This window comes from Alexandromys fortis, unplaced genomic scaffold (genome assembly GCF_014885135.2).
Source record: "Alexandromys fortis isolate MF-2015 unplaced genomic scaffold, M_Fortis_MF-2015_v1.1 scaffold_80, whole genome shotgun sequence".
NCBI classification, from domain to species: Eukaryota; Metazoa; Chordata; class Mammalia; order Rodentia; family Cricetidae; genus Alexandromys; species Alexandromys fortis.
The window spans coordinates 5503520-5513489 of record NW_026068174.1 but is presented as its reverse complement, the minus strand read 5'-3'; the positions used below and the strand labels follow the sequence as shown (position 1 = coordinate 5513489).

The following is a 9970-nucleotide window of genomic DNA, read 5'->3' as shown; positions in this document are numbered from 1 at the left end:
GCAACCACATGGTGGCTCACAACCATCTGTAATGAGGTCTGGTGCCCTCTTCTGGCCTTCAGGCATACACGCAGAAAGAATATTGTATACTAAATAAATAAATAAATATTTAAAAAAAATATATAACTTAAGCGTGCTGGGTGTGGTATAATCACCCGGGAGCAGGTTCCTGGGACCAGAGACATCAGATCCCATTAAGAGATGGAATATAGACAGTTGTAAACCCCTTTGAGTGCTGGGAACTGAACTCACATCCCCCGCAAGAGCAGTATGTGTAGGTGCTGTATCATCTCTCCAGCCCCTAAATTTCTTCACTGAACACACTCTATATCTAATCTACTTTAATCTATTCTTTGAAAGAAATTTCTCTCTGTTGACAGACACTCTAATAAAGAAGACACTTCTTTTTTTTTGTTTGTTTGTTTATTTGGTTTTTCGAGACAGGGTTTCTTTGTAGCTTTGGAGCCTGTCCTGGAACTAGCTCTTAGAAACCAGGCTGACTGCCTCTGCCTCCCAAGTGCTGGGATTAAAGGTATGCGCCACCACTACCCAGCCTTTTCTTTGTTTTTGTTTGGTTTTGTTTTTCGAGACAGGGCTCCTCTGTTTAGCTATAGCTGCCCTAAAATTCACTCTATAGACCAGCATGGCCTCAAGTTACAAAGATCCGTCTGCCTCTGCCTCCTGAGTGCACCACCATGCAAGACAAGACTGGGGGTAGTGGCATAAGCTTTTAATCCTAGTGTTCTAGTAGCAGAGGCAGGTGGATCCCACCATCTTAATAGAAAAATGGGCTGTCAAAGTTGGCAAGATGTCTCAAAGGGTAAAAGTGTCTGACTGTCAAGCCTGAAGTTCTCCAGGACCCACAAGACAGAAGGATACAACTTGTAAATCCTGGGAGGGGTCCTATGACCTCCATATACTCATGTGTCCACATCCAAAAATAAATAAATAAAAGCATAAAAAAACCTTTCAACAACACTTGCCCAAGTAATAAATAACATGATTATTAAAAAGTGTTAAATGGTAATATATGCCTCATGGTAGCTATTCCAAGTCAGAAAGGTAAAAGTTGCCAAATTAATTTTCTCATACTTAAAAACTAGTTTTTGTCAATCACATATTATCAATGAGTTATTTATTGAATGCTTACTATAGGGTAGACACTGGGGCATATAAAGAACTGAACAAAGTCTGTGACTTCATAGTCAGTTCTAATGAGGAAGATAAATACACTGACCTCCAAAATGTGTTTTGTACGGGTTAGTACATAAGGGAGAAAAGCAGAGCCCTTTTAGAAGGAAGAGAAACTGCTAACAAGAGGAGGTTTTTCTTAGGTGCTATCACAGGGAAAGAGAGGTCTTGTGGACATTTGCACATCAATGACGCAAGTAAAGAGACATACATGTAGAAAAGCAGTGATTTGGAAGTGACTGAAATTTTTCAATTTTCTTCTTTTTGTTTCGGTTTTTGAGACAGGGTTTCTCTGTTGCCCAGGCTGTCCTAGAACTCGTTATGTAGAACAGGCTGACCTCAAACACAGAGTGCTGGGGCCTGGCTTACCAGACCTAGCAAAAATTTTCAACTATTACAAAGGTTTCACTGATTTAAAAAAAAGTTTTACTGCAACAATCAGGAGATGAGGCAGGAGTTATCACACACAAGTTTAAAATCAGCTTGAACTCAAGTGAGTTTTAGGCTAACCTGGCCCATAGAATACAACCTTGTCTTAAAATAAATGTTTTAATTTCCAGCACTGAATATATTTATCTATTTAAATTTCTATAGCATTCGAATGTACATACCTCCCTGACGAGGTCCTGTTCCAAGTTATGTCGCCCAAGTAACATTCTTCTCTTGAAGCGGCGGCATTCTAGCTCCAGATACTGCCTTTGACGTCGAAGAAGGTTAGCTTCTTCTTCTGCCTGGAAATGTTGTATATTCTCCTTCTGCTTTGAAAGCCATTCCTGCTTTTCTTTTTTAGGTGTGCTCTGGTTTTCATTCAGCTCCTGGAAACAAAATCAACCAAAAAAATTTAGCTAGATAAAAATTAACTACATGAATGTATAAGGTAACCTGGTACATTTAACCAGTAATGTTTTGAGTTTTGTTACTGTTATTACTATGTAGCCTAGGCTGCTCTTGAATTTACAATCCTCCTGCTTTGGCCTCCCTGGTGGTAGAATTATGTAGTTCTGCATCCTCATGACTAGCTATGATAAAATTTACTTACTTTTCACAATGAAGGGAACTTAAGGTAGGGCTCTGGCCATGAAGGAAGCTACATCCCCAATCAATTACATGGTAAACTTAAAAGTAATAGTGTTTTCTTTCTAACAAGAGCTCAGCTGACCTGGAAAAGTTAAGTAATTTGTTTCTATGTACATCATAATACACGAATAGCTTTAGTTTTTACACAGCTTCATTTTAATGGTTCCTGACTTTAAAGCACAGAATAACTGGCTATTAAGTAAAACTTCAAAAATCTTTCCAAGAAGAGACAGAATTAATTTTAAGTTAGAAAAGAAAAGAAAAAGACAAAAAAATATGTCTTAATAAGAATTAAGGATAGGGCTGGAGAGATGGTTCAGAGGTTAAGAGCTCTGACTGTTCTTCCAGAGGTCCTGAGTTCAATTCCCAGCAACCACATGGTGCCTCACAACCATCTATAATGAGACCTGCTGCCAGCACCTTACATACAAGAAACAAACAAATAAATCTTATAAAAAAAATTAAGAAGAAAAGATTTAAGTATAATTTTAACTCCCTTGTTTTACAAGATTCTAAAAATTTTTTTAATGGAAAAACATTCATATTGGGCAAAACTGAAAAAACAAACAACTAATCATATTACCCAAGGAGATAAACTAAGATGATAATTAATACTGGTAGATTTTTCATCAGAATCCTGAGTACAGGCTTACAGGTGAACAACAACATATCTATTTTTTATTTTACTTTAAGATTTATTTATTATGTATACAGTGTTCCGACTGCACACCAAAAGAGGGTACCAGATCTCATTATAGATGGTTGTGAGTCACCATGTGGTTGCTGGGAGTTGACCTCAATCTCTGGAAGAACAGTCAGTGCTCTTTACCTCTGAGCCATCTCTCCCAGCCCCCACAATACAATTTCTAGATTAAGGAAATGATTCTATATCACTCCTACTCAACTAGAAAACTTAAATAAACTACAGATTATAATTAATGCTTTGATGTAAGCAGATATTTACTTTGTGGCCACAAATAAATCTTTATGCTAACTGCTAAGTAGAGAACTATTAAACACAACTAATAGCAGAAAAACACAAGGAATTTTTGTAAAAGAAGTACCTCCTTAAGCTGCTCTTTTCGAAGTTTATATTCTCTTTTTTGGGACTCCAAAAAGCTATTCAGTTCTTTCTTCTGTTGAGCTTGAATGTGTTGCTGGAATTTTTTCTCCTCATTGGCCATCACTTTAGCCTATATAGAATTTTTTTTTAAAAAATGAATCAAATTAGTTAAGAAGATAAATTTAAAAATCAGTTTAATATCCACCACCAAGAAAGAATACATAGTAGTAGTAGATGAGCAACAGAAGCATCAGAAAACAAACAAAACAACCTAATCAGTTTATCCTTTTCAGTCTAATTTCAGAGATCAGTAGGGTGGATTTATTTTATTTTTAAATGTAGTTACAAAACCAAAATGTTTTCCTCACTTATTGAAAAAGAAAATAACATTTGCCTGGTGGTAGTGGCATAAGCCTTTAATCCCAGCACTTGGGAGGCAGAGGCAGGCAGATCTCTGTGAGTTTGAGGCCAGCCTGGTCTATACAGAGTGAGTTTGAAGGCAGCCAGGGCTGTTACACAGAGGAAACCCTGTCTCAGGAGGGGGGAATATGAGGGAGAGAAACAGAAACAAAAATAATTATGAAAAACTCCAAAACAAGCAAACAAAACCACAAAACCTATATAGTCCCTTCAAGAAATAAAAACAAAATACATATTTATCTTCAAACATAAATGAATAGTTTAATAAATATTTTTAATTACATGTGTATGTGTCTGTGTATAGAGGTATGTGGAGGTGCCTGCTGAGGTCAGAGAAATAAGCTCCTCCTAATGCTGGGGTTACAGGCGTTGTGAACTACCTGATGTGTGAGCTGGAAATTCAACTCAGGATCCCTGAAGTATGTGCTCTTTAATGCTGAGCCATCTCTCAGTCCTCTACCAAGCTTTTTTAGCTGAGTTAATTTATATATTAAAAAATGAGATACATTTATTTTCAAATTAGATCCTTACCTGTAACTCCTATTAAAGTGAATGTTAAATATTACATATGTGTTAAATATAATTTGGGTGGAGTGTGCACTGTTTTGAGCTTGCATATGTGAGTGTGTACAAGTGGAGGCCAGAGGTTGATTCTAGGTGTATTCCATAGTTTATGAGAGTCTCACTGAACTAAGAGCTCATCAATTCAGCTATAATGATCAGCTGTAACATTTTGTCGCAGTCATTCTCTTTTCTAGGGTGTACCTTTAAACTTTTTTTGTTGTTGTTCTTACAGTGCTACAATAAAACCTTGAGTTTGTACATGCTAGGGAAGCACCGTATCATCTCCAGATCCTTGCTGTGTGACTCGGGTTATTTGTAAATTTGCTATGTTTGTTGCTCCAGCTAGCTTTCCTTCAACTTTCAATACTGTCTTTGTCTCACAAATATGCTGGGGGTTACAGTTATGTGCAATGATACCTGGCCTAACCAAGTTTACTTATTTATTTAAAGATAGGTCTTACTGTGTTGCACTGGCTAAACAATTAGCCGAGCTCAAAGTCACAGAGAGCCATCTTCCTCCACCTCCCAAGTGCTGAGGTTAAAGGCATACACTACCACAACTAGCCCGCACAATTATTCATTTGTAAGCCTTTGTTGTTGTTCTTTTGTTCTGTTTTTATTTTTCGAGACACAGCGTTTCTCTGTAGCTTTGGAGCCTGTCCTGGAACTAGCTCTATGACCATCAGCACCCAGAACTACTACATGAAAATAAAACACACCCAATTTTCAGATTCACAATGCACAGATTCATTTACAGAACTAAGAAGAGAAAAAAAAATACAAGAGCCATTTTTGTTTTTGTTTTTTAAACAGAAAGCTTTATACAAATTGTATAAGTGCTTCTCTTTCATGGGTCAATTTACTTAGTTCTTAGGGTTAGATACTTTAAACATCAAAATGCTGACCCAAATCATTCAGAGACGGACACAGTCTAAAAGAAATAAATAATATTAGTCACCTCTTTTTCCATAGCAGCTTGGTGTTTCTTGATAAGTTTCTCCATTTCTGCAGCAAAATTGTTACGCTGAGTTTCAAGGTCTTTGTCTAATCTTAGACGGTGTTCATCCATCTCTGCCTTTAGTTTATTTTCCAGAGTCATCAGCTGCTTTTGATGCTGCCGCCTCATCCTCTTATAACCAGACATCTGTTCTCTAAGTTCAGAGTCCTGTTCGTGCTCTTGCATCTGTCTTGTAACCTAGACACAAAATTGAGAAAAAAAGACCAAGTAAAACATTTTTCCCCACATAAGAATTTAGAAAGCTGGGCATGGAGACATAGGTCTATAATCCTAGTGTTTGCTTGGCTGAGATAAGGAATCGCCAAGAGTACAAGTCCAGATAGTGTGTGTGTGTGTGTGTGTGTGTATATATATATATAAAATGAGTCTAAGGCCAAGTCAAATCTTTTATGTCGTAAGACCCTATTTCTACTAAACAAAATAACAGTGATAAAGCATTTAGAACATTTCTATTACCTAAAGAGGTATTTAACCTAAGAAATGCCATTACAATTGTCAGGCTTGAAGGCAATTTTCTTTCCTGGCCCCACTTTACCTTTTTTTTTTTTTTTTTTTTTTGAGACAGTCTCTCACTGAACTTTGAGCTTTTCTGATTCAGATAGACAAGGTGGCCATTGAGCTTCCGGGATCTGGACATCCTCACTTCTTAGTACTATTATTACAGATGTGAGTTGCCATAGCTGGCTTTTTACATGTGTGCTGGGGATCCAACTCAGGCTGTTGTTTTCTTTTTCAGACAGGGCTTCTCTGTGTAGCCCCAGCTGTTCTGGAATTAGCTCTGTAAACCAGGCTGGCCTTGAGTGCAAAAGATCCACCTGCTTCTGCCTTCCAAGTGTTGGGGATAAAGGCATGTACCACCACCACCCAGCCAACTCATGTGCTTATGCTCATGTTGCAAACACTTTATTAACTGAGTCTTCTTCCTAGAACCACAAACACTATGTTCTTGACTGCACATAATATAGTTTCATGGCCATATAGCACTATGAGACTGGCAAACCAGACAACTCAGAAAGCTTTATTTTGTTGTGTGGTGTTTGGGATAAAGGTTTGGAGTAAATGATTTAAGTGCTCTACTATTGATGTAAATTGTCAACCCTTGCTTTGTTTTGTTTTCTTCAGACAAGGTCTCAACTAGGTAGCTCAGATTGGTCTTGAACTCGAGATCCTTCTCTATCAATCTTTTAAGTGCTAGAATTACAGGCATATGCCACTATGCTATATATTCTCTTTTGTTGTTGTTTCTGCCTGCCTCTGCCTTCTGAGATTAAAGGCATGCACCACCACAGCCCAGCAGTCATGCTATATATTCTAATAACATAATCATGATATCTTTATGTACTTTCCTTTTAACTTGAGAATCTTTTACCATGCTTTGTTCTACAGGGTCTTACTGTGCAGCCATGGCTGGTCTCAAACTCACAGAGATCCACCTGCCTCAGACATCTGAATGCTGGGATTAAAGACATGTACCACAACTGGTTACTTTTAAAATCTCTTACAATTTTATGTATTTTTTACCAGTGGGGATCTTTGGAGGAAGAGTGAGACTATCAAAGCAATCATGCTTATGATTTTGGCCAGTATCCCAAGAAACAGAAAAGGAAACATTATACTTTTTTAGTTAGAACTCAAAAAAGTGGACAGGCTTAGCAATGAAGACCTGCAAGCATGGCTGGAACATGATTTTAAATGTTCCATAATATATTTGTAATGGAAAAATACCCATATTCATTGTTTTTTTTTTTTTTTGGAAAACAGAAATTACATTTAGAGCATAGTAATACAATCAACTGCAATTTTCAACAGTTCCTTCTTTTTGGCAACTCTAGCCATATATCTTGAACAAAGTTTGTGCTAACACATCTGAAATGTTAATTTTATGCAGCAATACACTGATTCTCTTCTCTGTGCCTAAAACCTAACAACTTGATACTGCTTAAAAAAAAAGTATTAAAATTTATTTAATTTTAATTAATATTTTGTAGGTCTCTTACACATTCTAAAATATTTACTACATGAATAAATATCAATACATTACTAGTTCAATATTTCTTAGAGTGCTTTCTTCTAACAGGGAAATTAAACATTGAATGTTTTACAAAATAAATACCAAAGAAATAAGAAAGTTAAATATATTTGAGTCGATGCTACCAATATAACAAAGATACTCATTTTGGACAGGTGAATACATACCAGTGATGCCGTTCGTATGGTTGCAAAGTGTTCTCTATTACGATAATGTGATTTGTGACGGGACACTTGAGGTGGAGACTGTGGATCTGATGCTCTTGTTCTAGGATCTCCTTCTTCTCTATAATTTTCCTCCTCCTTAATAGAGAAAGAGAGTGACAGAGAAAATATTTTGTAAAGTGAATTTTTTGAGGTTTCAAGGAAAAGACTAAAGACAATTTTAATCAATAACTTCAAAGAAACACGATTTTACAAAGCAGAAAGAGAAACTAAAAATACTATTATTGTCAACACAAGCTGAGTTAGCTGAAATTACTTCCATAGTGTGTGAAAAAGTACAGATTCAACAAACAAAATATACAGTTTTATATTCTATATATTATATATCAACCGAAAAGCTTGAGCTGGAGAGATTGCTCAGTAATAAACAGCAATTCTTGCACAGGACCCAAATTTAATTCCCAGCACACATCGAGCGGCTTATAAACACCTTTGACTCCAGTTTCAGGGGATCTGACACCTCTGGCAACTCTACTCATTTGTATGTACCCCCACATATACACATATTTTAAAATAAAAATAAAACTGAAAAGCTTTAATGTAGCTTAAAAACAAAATAGTACAGCATGTAATCAATGTTTCAAATGATGGTGATTAAAAAATTAAATACGTGTGAGTTTTATAAGCAATGCAGTTTAATACTACTTTGTTGTGTTTTGATTATAGACAGGTCAAACTATAAGTTTAAGATTATATTTATAATATTTCTGTCATTTGTCTAAAATAAACAATTTTAAGAGATGCACCACAGCCACACAGCAATTAATGTTTTTTAAGATTTATTTTCATTTATTTTTTAAAATGTATTAATTTTTATTTTATGTGCCTACATGTATGTCTGTGTGAGGGTGCCAGATACCCTGTAGACAGTTGTGAGCTGCCATGTGGTTGCTGGGAATTGAACTCAGGACCTTTGGAAGAGCAGCCAGTGCTCTTAACTGCTGAGACATCTCTCCAGCCCCAGTAAGATCTCTTTTAAGTTCCAGGTCAGCCAAGGCCACATAGCCAAACCTTGTCTTTAAAAAAAGAAGTTAACAATTTTTCCTTTGGCCATTACAATTGGCACCAATTACATTTTCAATGTTATAAATCTATCAACACTTTATATCACCTCAAATAGAAACTTTCTTTCTTTTTTGGTTTTTTCGAGACTGGGTTTCTCTGTACCTTTGGAGCCTGTCCTGGAACTAGCTCTTGTAGCCCAGGCTGGCCTCGAACTCAGAGATTCACCTGCCTCTGCCTCCCCTCCGGAGTGCTGGGATTAAAGGCGTGTGCACCACGAGTCTCCCTCCAATGGAGATACTGAAACTAAACTTTTGATCTGCAAACCAGCCCCAATTAAATATTTTCCTTGATAAGAGTTCCCCTGATCTTGGTGTCTTCACAGCAATAAAACCATATATATATACACACACACACACACACACACATATATATATATGTATGCACGCACACTATAATTTCTTTATTCACCCATTTGTTGGTAGGCATATGGTTGTTCCCACTTCTTAGTAATTGTGTCTAGTAACTTCTAGATAAAACCACAGCTTTAAAATTAAAAAGATCATTCTCAGATGGAGGGGCAGGAGGACTACTGTAAGTTTAAGATCAGTCAGGACTATGCAGCAAAACTCAGTCTTTAAAAACCCAGAAATCTTAAGAATATGTTTTTGTTGCTGTTGTTGTTCAAGGTTTCTCTGTTTAACAGCCCTAGTTGTCACGGAACTTGTTTTGTAGACTATGCTGGCCTCAAACTCACAGAGATCCACCTTCCTCTGCCTCCACAGTACTAGGATTAGAGGTGTGAGCCACTACTGTTTGTCAGAACATTTCTATATTAAGTTCTCCTGCCAAGAGTTACCTGACTTGTCTTTTTTTCCTAGTATTGAGAACTGAATCAAAGATGACCAACCCAGCCTGCTTTGAACTGAACTCAGGGTCACATGTATGGTAGGACAGCACTCTAACACATTTAATTTACACTTAAAACTGCAAAGGAGAACTGTGAAGACAGTACAACTGAGAGACCTTGCTTCTAAGCTAAGGTGGAGTGATCAACGAAAAGTGTTCAATCTGGGGCCTCAACATGTGGAAACATACCAACATATGACATGCACAAAAAATTCAGCAGAGAATATAGCAAACACTGACATTTACTAAATCCTAAATTTGCAAATTTATTGTTGTATTTTAAATATAAAAGTGGATACTGATACGCAGCGGTGAAACATACCTTTAATCCCAGCACTCAAGAGGCAGAGACAAGCAGATTTCTATGAGTTCAAAGACCAACCTGGTCTACACAGTTCTATAACAGCAAGGGTGGTCACACAAAGAAATTCTGTCTCGAAAAAAAAAAAGGGTGGGGGGCGGGAGGAATACTA

General features: G+C 36.8%; 1 protein-coding gene across 1 annotated transcript in view; it reads right to left on the bottom strand.

Annotated features, from left to right (window-relative positions):
- The window catches only part of Taok1 (TAO kinase 1), an 84305-nt gene that overhangs the window by 20065 nt on the left and 54270 nt on the right, over window positions 1–9970 (bottom strand). Inside the window, exons 13-16 of the mRNA XM_050128605.1 lie at window positions 7530–7664; window positions 5274–5510; window positions 3333–3461; window positions 1803–2006 (exon numbers count right to left, since the gene is read on the bottom strand). Coding sequence (XP_049984562.1) covers window positions 1803–2006; window positions 3333–3461; window positions 5274–5510; window positions 7530–7664 — 705 coding nt within the window. The remainder of the gene's footprint in view (window positions 1–1802; window positions 2007–3332; window positions 3462–5273; window positions 5511–7529; window positions 7665–9970) is intronic.